The sequence below is a fragment of the Sus scrofa genome, chromosome 15 (genome assembly GCF_000003025.6).
Source record: "Sus scrofa isolate TJ Tabasco breed Duroc chromosome 15, Sscrofa11.1, whole genome shotgun sequence".
Taxonomy (NCBI): Eukaryota; Metazoa; Chordata; class Mammalia; order Artiodactyla; family Suidae; genus Sus; species Sus scrofa.
This window is the reverse complement of record NC_010457.5, coordinates 74,675,217-74,695,330: the sequence shown is the minus strand read 5'-3', so window position 1 is coordinate 74,695,330 and position 20,114 is coordinate 74,675,217. Positions and strand designations below refer to the sequence as shown.

The 20,114-nt window shown below is 41.8% G+C and overlaps 1 protein-coding gene across 1 annotated transcript in view; it reads left to right on the top strand.

Annotated features, from left to right (window-relative positions):
- Positions 1-20,114, top strand: part of STK39 (serine/threonine kinase 39) — a 316,833-nt gene that overhangs the window by 62,521 nt on the left and 234,198 nt on the right. Inside the window, exon 2 of the mRNA XM_003133454.6 lies at positions 4,820-4,932. Coding sequence (XP_003133502.3) covers positions 4,820-4,932 — 113 coding nt within the window. The remainder of the gene's footprint in view (positions 1-4,819; positions 4,933-20,114) is intronic.

Here is a 20,114-nt window from a genome sequence, read left to right as displayed (position 1 = left end):
TCTCTCTTCCCAAAGTATAAACTACAGATAGACTCTACCTCCTTCGTGGTACAGAGGGAGAAATGAGTTCCAGGCAAAGCCAAAGGTTTATTGAGTCAATGTTTTCCAGGGATGTGGAGTACGTTATGTAATTAAGCCTTGCAGGTAGATTGTATTATGCCCGTTAAGGAAACAGAGGTGTAAGTAGAAATAGACCCAGTGTCACAGAGGGGATTAGTATCACAGCTGGATGAAATCCCTGTCTAATCTTCTCAAGGGTTTTACTAACCTAAGACTTGAGAATTACAGAAGCCTATCACAGGCCCTTCGGTTGATCTTGCCTCTTACTGCTATTTGAATTAAAGGAAGTTTTCAGAACTTCTATCTGGTATGGCACAATTTAGCATAGGTGATTGTGGGAGACTGTCTTTAGAACAGATAAAGGAGAGCCTTTTGTATTAGCTTGAGCTGCCATAACAGAATACCATCGATTGGGTGCCTTAAACAGCAGGAGTTTATTTCTTAGAGTTTTGGAGGTTGGAAAGTCCAGATCAAGGTGCTGGCTGACCTGGTTTCTGGGGCGAGCTCTCTTCCCTTCCCTCTGTGTCCTCATCCACAAAGTGAGGGGGTTGGACTTGATGGCCTTTAAGGCTTCCTGCACCTCCAGTGTTGTTCTTGATCTGTGACCATTGAAGGAAATCTTTGGATTCAAAGTGGACAGTTTGAAATTGTCCAGTGAGTGGCTAAGTCCGTTCATCTCAGGTCATAAAGCGTTAAATGTATTCTTTCTAGAGATGAGAAGCTGCCAGTTGTCCTTTAGTCAGCTGTAGTTATAAAGCAATAACAATCCTCTAGTTGTACAGCTCTAATAAAAGCTTTTCTGCAACACTCCTTCCCCTTTAATGTTTTTGAAATTTTGAAATTTTAATTTTTTAGTATTTATTTTTGAAATTGAAAACATTTTATTCAATTTTAAGTGTTATTTTCCATTTACAGCCATCACGAAATATGGGCTGTATTCCGTGTTGTACAATAACATTCTTGAGCCCATCTTAACACCCAGTAGTTTGTATCTCCCACTCCTCCACCCCTGTATTGCTCCTCTCCTCCCCTCTGGTAGCTGCTCCATCTCTGTGTCTGAGTCTACTTTTTTGGTTTTATTTACTAGTTGTATTTTTTTAGATTCCACATATAAATGATATCATTCAGTGTTTGTCTCTCCGCCTGACTTATTTCACTTAACATGATGCCATTCAAGTCTATCCATGTTGCTGCAGATGGCAAAGTTTCATTTTACTTTATGACTGAGTAATATTTTGTACACACACATACACAGACACACACTCACGTATACACATGTATACACACACCTTCATTATCCATGCAGCTGTTAATGGACACTTAGGTTGCTTCCATATCTTGTCGGTGGTAAGTAATACTGCTATAAACATTGGCGTGCATGTATCTTTTCCAATTTGTGTTTGTTTTTTTGCTTGTTTGTTTGGATATATACCCAGAAATGGAATTGCAGGGTCATTGGTAACTCTTATTTTTAGTTTTTTGAGAAATCTCCATACCGATTTCTGCAGTGGCTGCACCCAGTCACAGTCCCACCAACAGTGTACAAGGGTTCCCTTTTCTCCACACCCTCTCCAACATTTTGTTATTTGTGGTCTTTTTGAGGATAGCCATTCTGACAGCTGTGAGGTGTTATCTCATTTCAGTTTTGATTTGCATGTCCCTGGTGATTAGCGATGTTGAGCATTTTTTCATGTGCCTGTTGGCTCTCTGCATTTCCTCTTTGGAAAAATATCTATTCAGTTTTTCTGCCTATTTTTTAATCAGTTGTTTTTTTGATGTTGAGTTGTATGAGCTGTTTGTCTCTATTGGATATTAATCCCTTATCCGTCATATCATTTGCAAATATTTTCTCCCATTCAGTAGGTTGTCTTTTCATTTTTGTCAGTGGTTTCCTTTGCTGTGCAAAGCCAACCCAACATCCCTTACCCGTTGAAGAATTCTTATTTATGTCCATATTCTTGCATTTGTGTGTGAAAGCTAGAAGGCTATTTTCCCCCCTTTTTTTGGCCACCCTGCGGTATATGGAGTTCCTGGGCCAGGAATCAGATCCAGGCCGAAGTTTTGACTGCAACTGTAGCAACGCCAAATCCCCAACCCTCCATGCCAGGCTGGGGCTCTAACCTGTGTTCCAACACCGCAGAGATGCTGCCAATCCTGCTGCATCACAGCTAGAATTCCAGAAGGCTTTTTTTTGGGCTGTGTCCATGGCATTTGGAAATTTCTTGGCCAGGGATTGAACCTGTGCTATAGCAGTGACCACACCAGATCCTTAACCTTTAGGCCATCAGGAGACTCCGAGACAGCTATTATAGTCAAGGACTTAATTGACTCTCAGTGGGTAGCACCATATTGTGTACACTGGTTTTATCCTTTCTGGGAATTTGTTTTCTTCTTTCCTGTTTTCTAGTTTTCCCAATTTGAAAATGTTCTGGGAGTGGCTGGAGGATGGAAGGTGGGGTTGGGGGGAGTTTAACAATAGGTAGGACTGAGCTTCCCATCAGCAGCTCTTTTAAAGACGTTTGTTGATTTCTCTGCTGGGTACCAGGCGCAGTGCTAACTAGCTATGCCTCACTTTCTCCCTTTAGTGAGGGTCTCTTTCTGTGGAGATCCTGACTGGAAAATACTCTGCCATCAGCAGGGCTCTTTGTAGTGTTTGGCCCTGGTATCTGGAGCATTCTGGTTGAACCCAACATGCTGTGATCTGCAGGGCCAGTGAGGTTGATCCAATGGTACGTGGAGTAACACCTGATGGAGAAGCAGTGAGCTTGGGGGCAGGGAGCCCCTTAACCTCTGTTGGTAGCACTTGGCTCCTCTGACTGGTGTCTAGAGTGAGGCTCACTCGGACCTTCCCTCTAGGTTATTTGTCTTCTCTACAACCATGGAAGACAAGAAAATCTTTTCCTAGCAGAGGCAAAACAAGTAAGGAAGGGAGGCATGTGCTCTGGCTTGTGGGAAGCAGGAAAAAGCACGGGCCTCAGGGTCCCACAGACCTGATTCAGATCCCCGCTCAGGTACTTGTTAGCTGTGTGGGCAAGTTTTCCGAATCCTAGTGCTCTTAACATATAAAATGAAGCTAGTAATAAAAATGCACAGGCTTCTAAGGAGACTCATGTGAGGAAGATGCTGACTGTACGGTGGGTGGACAGGATGTGTGGATTTTCTTCCCCAGTGAACACAGGTGGGGCTTCCTGGAACTGAAGCTTTGAAGTTGGAGACGCGTCTTTGGAGCATTAGGGCGACCTGCTGGGTCGTTAGGTCAGGGGGCCAGAGCTGCTGATGAGACCACAGGGCAGAACTTCAGCCTTAAAGCTACTCATTTGGGTACTTCCTGGGAATGGGAAAGCCTTGATTTGCACAAGAAGTTTCAAGCCTTGATAGGAAAGGCTTGACTTTTTCAGGAAAGCTAATACTGATCTCTCCTACTTATTGCTAAAGATGTTACCTTCCCCCACCCCACTTTATTGACATGTGATGATTCATTTGGGAAGTAGTACCTGAAGAAAACTTTTTTTTTCTACTTTTTTAGGGCCATACCAGCAGCATATGGAAATTCCCAAGCAAGGGGTCTAACCTGAGCTGCAAGCACCAGCCTATGCCATAGCCACACGGGATCCAAGTTACATCTGTGACCTACACCACAGGTCATGGCAACGCCGGATCCTTAACCCACTGAGCACAGCCAGGGATTGAACCTTCATTCTCATGAATGGGTTCATTACTGCTGAGCCACAGTGGGAACTCCGTTTCCTTTTTTTCTTCTAAGAAAAACTTCAAGGAGCACGGTCAGTGGTCATATCCAGCCGCCTTTTGCACAGTCTTGAGTACAGGCTGTTTCTCCTTTGGCAGTCTTGCAGAGGTAGAGGATTTATGTGATGAGAATAAGATTTTTGGTATTTGCAGGATTGAGATGCCTTAACCTGGAGGTCTTTTTTCCCCTGTGGGATATAAATCCGATTAGGAGCTCTTTGTGCTCTGCCACAAATCATTACACGTCGTCTACATTTTGCTCTTATAAAATATGGATAATGACATGACTCCGTCTCCTAGGAGTTTGAGTGCATTAGCTAATGATCATGAAACCTTAGAAATGGGAGATGCATATGAATGCTGAGAGCTTTTGTAATTACAGATTTGCATCATTTTGCTTGGCATCCTCGAAGTATCCTGCTTTCAACATGAGAATACTCTGGTTGATTCCTTTTCTAATTGTAGAGCAAGCTCAGGAGAAGTAAGCTCAAAGAGTGCTCAGAGCAGATAAGTTGTCACAGCATCTCGCAGAAGCCCTGAAGTAGCTCAGGCTGGAGTGGTTTGGTTTGGACTGAAGTGGGAGAAAGGTTTGAGATATTTGAAAGGCACTGAAATTAGAAAATATCAGCACCTTAGGATAGTGATGGCTTCCATGCAGGTTGTGCTTAAGATGCTCATGTCCCTTATTTTTGTGACACCAGACCTGTCACTTTCTCAGCTTTTGTTCTGGGCAGCAGTGAACACGCTCTACTGCAGTGGGCTCTTTTGATGCGGGTCACCTTCCTGGGTTGTTAAGCCTCTGGATGCTGATTACTGTCTTTGCATCCTCTGGAAAGATCCTGTTTTTCCTTTTTCTCCTCCAGATGATTATTTTCAAACTCAAGAAACTCTTTAAAAAGATGTCAAACAGTAATGTTTTGAGTAGAAAATTAAAAAAAAAAGGCATTAATTTATGAAGGGGGTTATGAACAGTAACCATTTGATAACTGATGTTGTTTTTATTTTGTTTCAGGCAGTGGAGCTACAGCTGTGGTTCAGGCTGCTCTATGCAAACCCAGGCAAGAACGTGTAGCAATAAAGCGGATCAATTTGGAAAAATGCCAGACCAGCATGGATGAACTATTAGTAAGTGAAAGTGAAGGGGATATTGCTGGTTGCTTTTCTTTTTCTTTTTTTCTTTTCTAGGGCTGCTCCCACGGCATATGGAGGTTCCCAGGCTAGGGGTCTAATCGGAACTGTAGCCGATGGCCTACGCCAGAGCCACAGCAACACCGGATCCGATCCTCGTCTGCGACCCACACCACAGCTCACAGCAGCGCTGGATCCTTAACCCACTGAGCAAGGCCAGGGATCGAACCCACAACCTCATGGTTCTTAGTCAGATTCGTTAACCACTGAGCCACGACGGGAACTCCCTGGTTGCTTTTCTTAACTCATGGGTATATAGGGGTGGGTGGGAGAAGGAGGAGAGAGAGAGCAAAGAAAACTTGGTGTTTTCTCCTGTTTGGACACCCGTGTTTCTTGGAAAGTAGCCCACATGGCTTTTTCCTCCTCAGGATTGTGTTGTAGAGTATACAGCTTACTTTGCTTTGACAAACAGAATTTTGCTCAGTCCTCCTAATCCCCAGGTGGGGATGGTCTCAGTGTTAACCCTCTGTTTAATGAAATGAGAGAACAATCTCAGATGACCTAAGGTCACATGATACTGAGTGCAGAGCCAGATGGCGAGCTTCTGGCCCTTGGTCTTGAACGGTGGCACAAATAGGAATTATTCTCCCAATAATTTGTTGGTCAGTTCGGCTTTCATAGATTACAAAATCTCCTATAAATTCCAGTTATTCAAAATACTGCAGGGTAGCTTGCTTTCTTATTGGCTAACAAGAGGGGTTTGTTTTTTGTACAGGGCAACTTGGACTTCTCATTCTAAGTGGAGTATGTTACATAAATAATTGGAGCTCGTCAGTGTGGATACGACTAGTGTAGCATTGGTAGTTGGAGGAACATTTGCTTTTGGCTTAGCTGACTCATTATTAAATGAACAGCTTGGCAAAGGGTTATTAGTTGCCCGGCAAACTGTGAAGGGTTTGAGTTTAATCTCATAAATATAGTTGTCGTTCCACCCGCCAGTTTTCTTTTTCTCCTTTTGGTCATTTATTGGAAGATAAGAGAAAATTGCAGTGGAGGAGTTAACTGATTGGTTATCCCAGCACTAATCCCAGTACAAATATTAGTCCAATAGCTCCATACAAGCTGCAAAGTATAATGACAGTTGGCTCCAAATGAAGAAGCCTTTTGTTAGAGTCTACATTGGGAATGGAATGTCATTAACAAGAGCTTTTTGTCTTTACTCAGAATATAGCTTTTATTTCAGGCATAATTACAGTACACTATAGTATAAATTAAGTGCTAGAATAAAGCTGTATTTTTCCAGATCTGTTTGCCTTTACATTTTAAATTAGGCGACACAAGGCATAGTTTTTGCTGGGATTGATGTGACAGATTGCCAAGTAAAACACAGGTTAAAGGAAGGGCTTCCACCATTTAATGTTAATTTTAAAAGAAAAAAAAATTTTTTTTTTTGCGTATATTTAAAGCTTTTACCCTCTTCAAAATTTCAGCTGTGCTTTGCTCTTACTGAAATTATTACTGCATCCTTCTGTTGCTGTCACGGTGACCAATAAAATTGTGCCTTGGTCATCTGACCAGTTTTTAAGGTCACTTTGCAGAGTGAAAAAAGCATTAAACACACTGTAGGGAGAACTGTGTCCTGCTTTTGCCACTAACGTGTTTTTTTTTTTTTTTTTAATTTTAGTCAAGTCACAGCTCTGCACTCTTTAAAAAGAGATTTGAATGGCGAGTTCTCTAAGATCCCATTAGGAGGCCTCACATTCAGTGGCTATACTAAGTGCACATTAATTTTTTAAAAAACTTGGAGTATGTATTTATAGTTATGCCCTACTTGGAAATATCCCTCTTGAATTTGCCCATGACAGTTGTGTTTGATTGTGGTGCTCTTTGGAGGTCTCACAGCAGAATATTTAAACAGAATATGTGTAAAGCTTGTGTGTACTCATGTCTGACAGTTTGGAGCCAGTCTTCTGGGCTGATGCTGTGGTGGTTGGTTTCTACCAGGCCCTCAGTTGCCCAAAGGCTCCATGTTCCCTCTGCTGGCTTTTTCTCAGCAGTCGGCTACCAGTGATGATAGCAGTGTAAGGGTCCTGGCCAAGGCAGCAAGATAACTGTCATTCCAGGCCCTTGCTCTATCGCCCTGGGACCAGGAACTATAACAGTGTCATTTGGAGTTACCTGTAATTTAGGCAGAGCTGTCAATGTAAGGACTGGTGCTGTTATGGCTCTGTGCTTGGCTCCATTAATCAGAGGTCCTAAGATTTACAAATTTGCTTATTAGCAGTTAATTGATTTCTTTCATTCCCCCCCTCCCACCCCAGTGCCCAAGGTGTGTTAACTGAAGTATGGTATATGTGCATAACTATCTGTTGTTTTTTTTGTTTGTTTTTTGTTTTTCCTAGGGCCACACCTGTGGCACATGGAGGTTCCCAGGCTAGCGGTCTAATCAGAGCTACAGCTACTGGTCTACACCAGAGCCACAGCAATGCCAGATCCGAGCTGTGTCTGTGACCTACACCACAGCTCAGCTGGATCCTTACCCCACTGAGCAAGGCCAGGGATCGGACCCACAACCTCATGGTTCCTAGTCAGATTTGTTTCCACTGAGCCACAACAGGAACTCCATAACTATCTGTTTTTCATTTTAAAAGGTATATTAATTTTTTGCTTTTGATCTCTCCTTAATTTTGAACTTTGTTTTGATGCCTTGATATTTCTAGAGATGGGGAGAATGGCCATGGGTCTTTAGGATGTACCTTTGCAAAGAAAAAGAAATGGAATTTACAGCATAGGCTGCCTAATGTTACCGGCTTTGGTGGCCTCACTATTGGCACATGATTGTGTGGAGCAGAGTTGTTGTAATCCTTTCGATTTCTAATCCTGCTGCTGCTCGCACTTTTATTATCTCTGTGGGCTCCCATTTTGGCAGTGTTTGGACATCCGGTATCCTAATAATCCTTTAATTCTGTTGTGTGTGTGTGTGTGTGTGTGTGTGTGTGTGTGTGTGTATTATATTCAGGTCAGTGTGCTGCATCATTTCATAGACTGTGCTGTATGGGTTAACTGGAAGTGTTCTTATAAGAAACAATAGCCACTGGAATCCTTATCTTGTGGCAGTGTGACGTTGTAGAAGTCACAATTGTCAGCTCTTTAATACTGTTTGCTGGTGGCTGGAACAGCTGCCTTCTCTGTTGAAACTGTTCCCCCTCCTCCCCCCAACTCTGTAGTAAGGAGAGATTTGCACATGGACACATGGAGGTCAGGTGTGATGGCACAGAACAGTTTTGGACAAGTGGCCCTGGACTCTGCCTCTTTATGTGGTGGAGGTTATCAGTGGATTTTTCCCTTGGTCATGGAGTTGGTTCCAGGTTTGGCTGAGGAAGATTCAAGTGGTCACAATTTCTGAAGCAAAACGGTCACTACAGTGTCACCTTCCCCGAGAATGAAGGGAGGAAAAGAAACGTTCAGTGAGAGCACTAGTGCTAAATAATTGGTAATTTAAATAAAATTTGTACCGTCGAAATGAGTATTATAATGTCTTTAAGGAGAATTTGGTTCCAAATCCAATACACATTTTTAAATTTATTTGTAAATACTTGAGTTTCTGTATTTGTGCTTAGGCCATGACTAAAGGATGAGTTTGGGGTGTATACATGGGAGAGTAAAAGTATATGGTCATTAATAATTCATTTCATTTTAATAGCTGTTGGATTAGAACACTCTAGGATAAATGTTTTCCTTGGAATCTTGTGAATTGCAGTTAATCTCTTCAATCTGAAGTATTTTTCTGTGCATTTTTAAAAATTTTCATATATGTTTTAGACTTTGGCCTTTAACTACATCCTAATCTCCCTAGAAACGGTGATCTTAGTGGTTCATTTTCTAGCAGCCAAGGGGTTTTACTGGTCTATATTCTTAACCACCCCAACCTAGGTACTTTGATAATTTCTAAAATGTGTTAATCCCACATTTGCTGTTGACCCCATATTGGTTAATCCCACAGTGGTGTAAATGATTAATTATAATTAGCTTAACACCCTCTAGGGAGATAACTTATAGTTTTAGAGCAGAACTTGTTAACTTGACAGTTATGAGAGCTCTACTAGATGCTTGGCACTGAGCTAGGTGGTGGGAAAACAAGGTTCCTGTTTTGTGGAACCCAGGGACTGGTCAGTGAGTCTTTCCATTTTTGTATTGAGTTGGTGAGATTTTTGACTTAGGGGTATCATTCTTCACTTTCTTTTCCCCTGTATTTGTTTAGAAATGGTTTAGCAGGTTGAGCTAATGTGTACTCACTCCATTGAGGAATTTCTTACTTTCCAGTAGGAATTTTTTTTTTTTTTTTTTGGTCTTTTTAGGGCCATACCTGCAGCACATGGAGGGTCCCAGGCTAGGGGTTGAATCAGAGCTGTAGCCACTGGCCTACACCACAGCCACGGCAACTCGGGATCCAAGCCGTGTCTTCAACCTACACCACGGCTCATGGCAACGCTGGATCCTTAACCCACTGAGTGAGGCCAGAGATCAAACCTGCATCCTCATGGATGCTAATCAGATTGGTTTCCACTGAGCCACGAAGGGAACTCCCTCCAGTAGGAATTTAAGGCTTGCTAAGTGGGTCTGACCCACTGTCATGTAGACTAGTGTAGGCTTGCTGAAGATTGCTTTGAGGTTTTATCAAAGAGCCTGGGTCTCTGGTTTGTGGTCAGCCTCAGAGGTTAGGAATGCTACTCGAGGGCACACTTGGCTTCCCTCAGAATTTATTACACGAGTGAAGAATTAATCTGCTTTTTCAGAAGTTATCTTTTTCAGTCTGTATCACCAGGTGACAGTGAATTCCATAAACGTGACATCCTTTCTTTTATTATCCTAAATCCCACTTTTTTCAGCCTTCAGCACATACTCCTTCAGTTTTACCCAAGAATTGATGGGCATTTTACTTGACTTTATAGTTTTTATTTTATTTTACTTTTTTTTTTTTTGTCTTGTCTTTTTAGGGCCATACCCAAGGCCATGGAAGTTCCCAGGCTAGGGCTGGAATTGGAGCTGTTAGCCTATGCCACAACCACAGCAACGCCAGATTCAAGCCACGTCTGCGAACTACACCACAGCTCACAGCAGTGCTGGATCCTTAACCCGCCGAGCAAGGCCAGAGATCGAACCGCATCCTCGTAGGTCCTAGTCATGTTCGCTACCACTGAGCTACAACAGGAACTCCAACTTTATGGTTTTTAGACTTTAAACATGTCCTTCTCAGTTTTTTCTTCTGCACTGGGATTCTCATTTTTAGTTTGTCTTTGCTACCAAGTCACAGAAAACTCAGTTTCATTTTCTCATTCTTTCACTACATCAGTGCCATCACAATTTACAGTTTAATGCTTAGAGCCAGGAGTGCTTTAGGTGTAGGAAAAATCACGACTTTGGAGCTGGGCGTAGTGCTTATTTCTTAAAAAAGCAAAGAAAAAATGAGCAAAATAGTTTTGAAAACTGACGACGCAAAAGTGTGATGAATGCTGAACCTTGTGATAGAAGGAAGGTTGCCTTCTGGGTTAGAGGGCCTGCGTTCTCCACTTGAATCTGGACTTTGAACAAATCACTTTCACCTCCGGTCCTCAGTCTCCTCATGTTTTCAGTAAGGAATTACACTCAAAGGCAAACATTTATTTTCACAACCAAAATTCTGTAATTCTGTCTATTTAAAAATTAATTCTTTTTAGGATTTCCTGTCGTGGTGCAGCAGAAATGAATCCAACTAGTACCCATGAGGATGCAGGTTTGATCCCTGGGGATCAGTAGGTTGGGAATCCGGCTTTGCTGTGAGCTAGGGTATAGATCACAGATGGGGTTCGGATACCATGTTGCTGTGGCGTAAGCTGGCAGCTGTAGCTCTAATTTGACCCCTAGCCTGGGAACTTCCATATGCCTCTGGTGAGGCCCTAAAAAGAAAAAAAAAATTGTTTGGGAGTTCCTGCTGTGGTGCAGTGGGTTAAGAATCTTACTACAGCAGCTTGGGTTGCTGTGGAGGTGGGGGTTCAATTCCCAGCCCAGTGCAATTAGTTAAAGGATCTGACTGTTGGTGCAGCTTCGGCTCAGTTTCATTCCCTGGCCCAGGAACTTCCATGTACTGCAGGTGTGGCCATTAAAATTTTTTTTTTAATTTATTATTTTAATGAAAACCCCTTTTATTTATTTATTTATTTTAATTAATTAATTTTTAAATTTTTTTTGTCTTTTTTCTTTTCTAGGGCCGCACCCTCAACATGTGGAGGTTCCCAGGCTAGGAGTCCAATCGGAGCTATAGCTGCCGGCCTATGCCAGAGCCACAGCAACTCAGGATCCTAGCTGTGTCTGCAACCTACACCACTGCTCATGGCAATGCCAGGTCCTTAACCCACTGAGGGAGGCCAGGGATCGAACCCACAACCTCATGGTTCCTAGTTGGATTCGTTAACCACTGAGCCATGACAGGAACTCTGAAAACCCCTTTTAAAATCATTTAAGTAGAAACACTGATTACTAGCAAATTATGTTTTGTAATTCAGGACAGTGTCAAGTCACTCCAGTATTGTGGTATAACAACAAAAATTCACTGTAAATTTATAGATTGAGTACATGATGTACCATCTGTTTCTCTTATGTACGTAATGAAAAAATTTCTCAGTCTTGAACTAGAAAAATTCTGGCATTTTGCCCTTCTCTTCCTGTATCATGTTTATGAAGATGTTTTGCTTTGCTTCACTGACAGTATTTGTAAGTAACTCAAGTGCTCAGAACAAAGCCCTGGTCTCATTTGCTTTCTGCTATAGTGTTAGTTTATTATTTCTCGTTTCTCTTGATCCTGTGGTTCCTTCCGTACTTCTCCTCCCCCTCCCCAATTCCCCTTCCCCCTTCCATCACTTTAGAGGAATGAATTAGCTATGATTTGTAGGTTATTTTGGAGAATAAAGCTCTAGATATTTACTTTGCTTAATGGTCATTTGAGAGAGTGGTTATCCTATTATCTGACACAAGCTTCTCTCATCCTTTGAAAATTAAATTATAGTATTTGGGTCCTCTGATCAGTTCTTTTAGTCAACAGAGGTTTTTTCCCTTTAAATTGAGTTTATTAAAAAATTTTTAAAAACTTTTTCTGTGTGCTGTTTAACCTAATCTCTATAGTTGTGTTTAATACTTTGCAAATCTTATTTATTATAGGGAAAAGATTGTACCAATTTGAGGACATCAGCTTAAAAATCTAGAAGGTATAGCATGCGTGTTTTCCCTATTGTATCAATGAAAATATTTTCCATTCTTTGTGAACTAAAGAACTTTCTAATCAGTAAATTAATTATTTGTATCCCACCTAATTCCTCACTATATATGGTAACAGACTTCAATTGGCTGTTTCTTATGGAAACTTTTTTTTTTTAGGGCTGCCCCATGGCATATGGAGGTTCCCAGGCTAGGAGTCTAATCGGAGCTACAGCTGCCAGCCTGCACCACAGCCACAGCAACGTGGTATCCGAGCTGCATCTTCGACCTACATCACAGCTCATGGCAATGCCATATCCTTAACCCACTGAGGGAAGGCCAGGGATTGAACCCGCAACCTCATGGTTCCTAATTGGTTTCGTTTCCACTGTGCCGCAACGGGAACTCCTGGAATCTTTTATATCAAGGGTGTAGCATTAAAATACAAGGCTACTTTCCTGAATGTACCACTGTTTTGAGTATATTCAATTTGATACTGTCCCTTGCCACTTGGCTTTATAATTATTTTCGTATGATTTGGTGTTGTGTTTACTCAAGTATAGTCCAGTTGAGGGCAGGATTAGAATTGGGAAATTTTGGGATAATTTGAAGACATATCATTTTTAAGAAATTAGAGAGGATCATATGTGCAAAAGTAACTCATTTTTATAGCTCTAAAGTTACATTAGCTTAGGAATATGTATGATTTGGTTGGAGAAAACAGTTTTTATTTCTGGAACATTAAATTTAAAAGTTGTGTCATAGCTGATTCAGATAATAATGAAATGTACTAATTGAATTTACTTTAACATATTCTTATGCATTTGTTAGAAACGCCTTGCTAAAATGCTAAGCATCTCATTTTTGTTTTCAAAAAGTAAGCAGGAGTTAACATGGCAAGTGTACTCAGATTTCCAGACTTGCATGTGCTTGGTAACAAAGAGACCCTGCACACACTCAGTTTCGGAGTAGCAGGAAATATGGGGAACGTTGCCAGATTGAATACAACTTCAGTTACATCTCTCTCTCTCTTTTTTTTAATATTTCATTTTTGCCATCCTCATAGACTTCTGGAAAAGTCTGTGTTGCTTGGGTTGAGACAGATGGTTTTGTTCTTTTCTATGTTATCGTCTTTCTTACTTTGGTTTGGTTATTTCCACAATGAATTAAACTGCCTCTGAAAGAGGACTCAGAAACACTCAGGAGGAAGGCTGGAGAGTATTTGGTGGGATTTTTGCCAATGTCAGCACCCCAGACTGAGGCTCGTACCCAGATGAGGGACAGGAGAAGCTGCAAAGAAGACACATTTCACCTCGCATTCTCATCCTTAGGTGATGGAGCCAAATATAGCAGCCGTGCTGAAGTCAACCTGGAGGTTTCCAGCAGCATAAATTGGCGGAGAAGAAAGATTTGTTCATTTTCTGTTTTTAATGAGGTCTTCAACTTTACTTTTTCCAGTACTCCCAATCATAGACGATTAAATGATCAAACAGCAGGTGTTGGCCAGCTTAAGCGCTTTGAGAACCCATAAGGAGTCCTTGTTGCTATTTGCTGAAGCACTTTTTAGCCAACTCTGAAAGGAAATGGCTCTTCCCCGTTGAGTTTGCCTGTGGGATTTCAACATCACTCCTTTGTGTTCTTCGCTTTCTTTCCTCTCCTTTTTTCTTTTGGTGAAAATAACTATTCCAATGACTGGATCATTTCCAAACAAACTTCATTGGTTTTTCTGAGACAAGTTTTGCCCATCGTTGTGACATCATAACCAAGCAGATGGGCCCTGGGATGGCCATTCTGTTCTCTTGGAAGGAGATTTTCCTATTGTGACATCTCTGCTGATGGGCAGGGATTTTCCAGACCTTCACCTCCCCTGATACTTTACCTTTTAAAACTGTTTTCTAGTTTTAAATACTTTTCCACAAATACAGATTAAGGTCATCACAAAATTTGTGTTTCCCTTTTCCTCATTGCTTACAAGTGTGTCATTGTTTTCAGAATATTTAGACTTTTCCCATTTCTAATCCTGCCTTCAGTTGGACTGTACTTGGATAAACATAGCAGATCATATGAAAATAATTACAAAACTAGCTGGCGAGGGACATTGATTGATTTGTAAATAGTATGGGTCATAATATTTGACTTAACTCTTCCTCGAGTATGTTTTTTCCTATTGGTACTCTTATTCTAAAAGAGGCAGGAGTTTGCTGCATACGTGGCATATAACTTTTTATAATTAAAAAAACCCTCTACAATAACACTTTTCATGGTTGAAAATGACAGTCCAAAGAGTACATTGCTCTTGCAAGAGCACTGTCTATCTTTTTCTTCCATTTCTGGCTGAGATTTGAAATCATTGAAGTTTAGTTTTTTATTTTTCCTTTTTAAAAAAAGTACTTGGCTACTTATAGTATTGGGTGGTTATGAATACTGATGAGGTTATCAAACTTTTTTTTTTTTTTTTTTTTGCTTTTTAGGGCAACACTCACTGCATATGGAAGTTTCCCAGCTAGGAGTTGAATTGTAGCTGCAGCTGCCAGCCTGCACCACAGCCACAGCAATGCAGGATCTGCCATGTCTGTGATCTACACCACAGCTCACGGCAATGCTGGATCCTTAATCCACTGAGTGAGGCCAGGGATCAAACTCGCATCCTCATGGATACTACTTGATTTTTTTTCTGCTGCACCAGAACAGGAGCTCCCGAGATTACCCATCTTAATGATGCCAGTGTTATTAAAGTGCACGCTGGAAAATGACTTTCTGAGAAGTGTTTTCAGTTAACATGGTTACCCTCATATCATTTAAGGAATTTTTTATATGCTGAAGGGTGTTGCATACATTTTAAAGAAGTATTTGGTTGTTGTACTATATATATATTTTTAGACTAAGTTGCAGTGTGAGAATGTGCTTGGGAAGTAGATGTTTCAGCATTTCATTCAAAGAATTAATGCGTCTTGGTGCTTAGCATGAAAGCAGTGCCTCTCCCCATTGACTGCACATTAGAATCACCTGGGAACTTTGAAAACTTTTCACTCACAGGCTATATTCTAAACCAAATTCCATCAGCCTCTCTGGGGCTGGGATCCAGGCGTTGGTACTTTGTAAAGCTCCCTGGGCGAATTTATTGTGCAGCCAAGGTTGAGAATTGCTGCTCTAGGAAAACGTTAGAAATAGCACCTCCTCAGTTTAACTGCATGTGATGTTGGAGCTTTGGTGGCTTTGATTTCTTAAATAAGTCTGGGCAGGATATTTTGCCACCAATATCTGATAAAGAAGAATTATTTTGGATTTAGCTAAATTGTGAAAATGTGCTAATTTGGTTAAGTGTAGTTGAATATTTTGAATCCAGGATCTGTTTAAACTGTTCCCTTTCAGTAACACGGTCTCTTTCCTTTTAGCACTTTGTGAATCGCATGGTCTTTGAAACAAAGAAACTAGGCTCTAACTTTTTCCTGATTCTTGTATCTTCAGACTCTTTTTTGCTTCTCTTTGCTCTGAGCCCTTTGCACATGTATATGTTTAGACTTCTTATCTTGAAGCAGTGCGTCACAACTCATGAAGTACGAAGTACGGCAAGGTGGTATCAGTTAAACACAGGGTGAAATAATTAGGATAAACACAGGAGGAGACAATGTAGAATCAGGAATGGAATGATGGTATCAATTAAACAGAGGGTGAAATAATTAGGAAAAACACATGAGGGGACAATGTATGGAATTGTCACGAGTGAAAAATTCATGGCCCAGTGACCCAGACCTGTGTCGCAAGATACTTCTTGAAGTTCCCGTCGTGGGGCAGTGGTTAACGAATCCGACTAGGAACCATGAGGTGGTGGGTTTGATTCCTGGCCTTGCTCAGTGGGTTAAGGATCCGGTATTGCCATGAGTTGTGTAGGTCGCAGATGTGGCTTGGATCCTGTGTTGCTGTGGCTCTGGCATAGGCTGGTGGCTACAGCTCCGATTCGACCCCTAGCCTGGGAACCTCCATATGCTGCGGGAGCGGCCCTAGAAAAGACAAAAAAAAAAAAAAAAGATACTTCTTGAGCCAGCAGGTGCGGAGAGTGCAGGTGCGGAGAGTGCTCCTTCCGTGTCGTTTCTGTAGGAGAAGGTGGGCGCTGCTGCCATGGCCTGCCTCTGTGCCTTAGGGTCTTGGTCAGGAACTTGGGACAGTTGAGATTAGCCATCAGTGTGGATATGCTCACACACAGAGGAGATGAGACTTTGGGAAACATTAACATTTGCCTTATGTGTTAGGCCTTTTGAAAGGAGTTATGTAGGGCTCCTTGTTCTTGTTTCCCAGCAGTCCTACATAAGCAGCACTGCCCTTTTATAGAAAAGGATACTGAGGCTCTGAGGTACTGGGTGACCTGCCCAGGTACTCCAGCTGTGGTCAGTGGCAAAGCCAAACTTCAAAACCATTGTTTTGCAGCTCTTCCTAAATGGCTACTCCCAGGTCACTTCCATGTTGTCATGGTTCCTGCTTATTCTCAGTAATATTAATAGGAGGAATGATTTTGAAGGAGGTGGGACAAGGGCCATATAGCAATATTGGAAAATCACTCATAAATATTTAAAGGTTTTTTCTTTTTTTTCTTTTTTTTTTTTTTTTTTTTTTTTTTGTCCTTTTTTAGAACCCCACCAGTGGCATAGGGAGGTTCCCAGGCTAGGGGTCAAATCAGAGCTGTAGCTGCCGGCCTACATTGCAGCCACAGCACTGTGGGATCCGAGCCACGTCTGCGACCTACACCACAGCCCACAGCAATGCTGGAGCCTTAACCCACTGAGTGAGGCCAGGGATCTAGCCCACGTCCTCATGGATTCTACTTGGGTTCGTTAACTGTTGAGCCACGACAGGAACTCCAAGTTTTTTTTTTTTTTAAATTTAAAATTTTTCAGGATGGGGAGGTTTCTCAGGGTTTTTTTTTTCTCTTTCAACCCATCATATTTTTGGGGTGTAGGACACTTCTGTTTTTTGTCCCCCACCACATCTCATTTGTTCCATTCAAGAGAAGTGTGTCATGCTCCATTTTGTTGAATTCGTCCCAGTGGGCCCAGTGGCGTTTGGGTGTCTCTCTTTGACCTGCCTTCCACCTGCCTGGCTCCCAGCAGAAATGCTACTGTGGCTGCTACTTCAGTGTTAGCAGATAGAAAGGCCTTTTGCTTGCCACCTCTTTCTTTTTAAATTAAATTAAATTTAATTTTTTTCTTTTCAGGGTTGCACCCACAGCATATGGAGGTTGCCAGGCTAGGGGTTCAACTGGTGCTACAGCTGCTGGCCTGCGCCACCACTCACAGCAACGCTGGATCCTTAACCCACTGAGCCAGGCCAGGGATCGGACCCTCAACTTCTTGGTTCCTAGTCAGATTTGTTTCCCCTGCGCCATGGTGGAAACTCACTTGCTACCCCTTTTTAGGTTGATGTTCCCAGACTTGTGAGATTTTTACCTGGGCTGCATTTCCAATGAAGCTGCAAGAGCAGATCCAGCTCTTCAAGCCACAGGGAGGCTTAAATACTGTGTCATAGCTTGGTTGGGCACTTGATGTCATGAGTTTTATTTCGCTAGATTGCCAAGGGAACCACTGTGTTATATCCTTGACTATGGTTTTGACAAAGGTGTTGCCCAGATTTTAGAGTTCTTCCAACCTTGACCTCATGTTTTTCTCTCCCTTTGAATGTTTTACCCTTTCCCATAGTTGCGAAATTCAAACGACTTTCATCCCACAGTCTCCTGATTTCCAGCTTTGCCTCCTACCCCTTTCATGAGGCCTCACTCAGCTGGGCAGTGCTGCTGGACTTGCTTTCCTACTCTGCCAATCTGGGGGTGTTCTAGGCTCCTTCTTTTCATGTCCTCTTTCACCAAGGTCCTCCTCCTCTGCCACTTTGCCACTCAAAGTCTGGTTTCTGGACCTGAAGCCTCAGCATCAGTTGGAAGCCTCTTAGAAATGCAGAAACTCAGGCCCCAACCCAGACCTGCTGGCTCGGAATCTGCACTTCACAAGGTCCCCAGGTGATCTGTGTGCATATGCAGGCTTGAGAAGTGCTGGCCTGTGTCACACATTTTCCTCGGATTGTGTCCGAAATAAGGCAATGGTGTGTTGGAACTCAGTCACTCTGTAGGAAGAGTTGGATAGAAAATTTTTTAAAAAATCCATTTATTCATCTTTGGGCAATACTTTTGTCACTTTTAGAGATAGGAAGAAATGAATGTTTGGGGATAAATGGCTTTTCCTACCCATGTGAGTGAAGTTAGGGCATTGGGGAAAGCTTGGATAATTTAGCTGAGAGACTGTTAAGAAGAAAGGATTCAGAGAGCAGCCACCATCACCGTTTTGAAAGGAAATAGAGGGAATAGTTCTGTTGAATGAATATTTGATTCAAGAAATCATTATATCTTTCAAATTATAAATATGTATACACACACACATGTATGTGTTTGTATATATATATATATATATTTATTTATATGAGATTGTCTTGGTCCATCTGGGCTGCTTGAACAAAAATACCAGAGACCAGGCGGCTTATTCACAAGAACTTCTCATAGTTCTGGAATCCAGGAGTCTGAGTTCAGAGTACAAGTGTGTCTGGGTGGGGGCCCTCTTCCAGGTTGCGGACTTCTCACTGCTCCCTCATGTGGCAGAAGGGTGATCTGTCTAGGGTGTCTTTTATAAGGGCACTAATCTCATTCATGAAGGCTCCACCCTGGAGACCTAATCACCTTCAAGAGGGCTCGCCTCGTGATACCAGCAACTTTGGGAATTTTGAGGAGGGACACAGATACTCAGACCAAAGCAAAAATAGAAATACAATTGACCCTTGAACAATACAGGTTTGAACTGTGGAGGTCTCTTTATACATGGCTTTTTGCAATAGTAAATACTATAGTACTACATGACTGTGGTTGGTCAAATTCAAGGATGTGGAACCTGAAATACAGAGGAGTTGTTCAAGGGACAATGAATATAATATATAAATGTAAATATAAAATAAATATTTATATATCTATAAATTTTGTACCTCTAAAAGGCTGCTAAACAAAAGATTTATATGTAAACTAAATTAAGGATTGGATAGGCTGGTAGAACACCTGTTTCTTCTTTTTAAAAGTGTATTCCTACCCTATTTGTGGAAGTATTACCTAATACAAGGGTTCAGTGATAGCACAGATCTCATCCCAGGGCAGTGATGAGTGTTTGTCCCTAAGGCACATTTCATCGTGTCTTTACGCATTAGAGACTCTCCTGATGTACAGGCTGTGTAGTAAAATGGATGGCCTGGGGCAGGGGGAATATGCACCCCCAGCCAAGTGGTGAAGAGGGCCATAGGGTTTTGAGCTTTCAGACTGATGGGAGTCTGCTCTCAGGATCCACCTCTTCTTAGATCTGCCCTAGCACTGCTCTAGGGGGTGTGTTAGCAGGGTCAGTATATGTGTTTCTTTTTTCCCTTTTAAATCCTCAGCACTTTTAAATATCCAGCTGGTACTTCTGAGGCCCCAAATTTTGAAGGAATAGAATTTGATAAGTTATACCCATAGGTCATCTAAAATAGTCTCTCCATAGGTTAATTAAAAGAATTTCTCCTCTCCCTCCCCCCCCCCCCCCCCCCCCCGTTTGCTCACTGCCATGTCAGAGAACCTGATCCTCTGGTAGGAAATGATACCAGCCATCTAAATGCAAAGACCTTAAAAAATATATATATATATATGTTTCTTCAGACTTTGACCTAACTTTGCTTCAATGCAAAATAATTTCCTTTCATATGAACACTGATTGTTGGTTGTTTTTGCTTTTATGATTTAAAAGTTTGGTATTGGAAGACTCTCAAGAGATTGAGAAGAGACTTGTGTTTGCCAAGGGGGAGAGAGGAGGGAGTGGGGTGGACTGGGAGTTTAGGATTAGTAGTTGCAAACTATTGTATTTAGAACGAAGAAGCAGTTAGGTTCTACTATATAG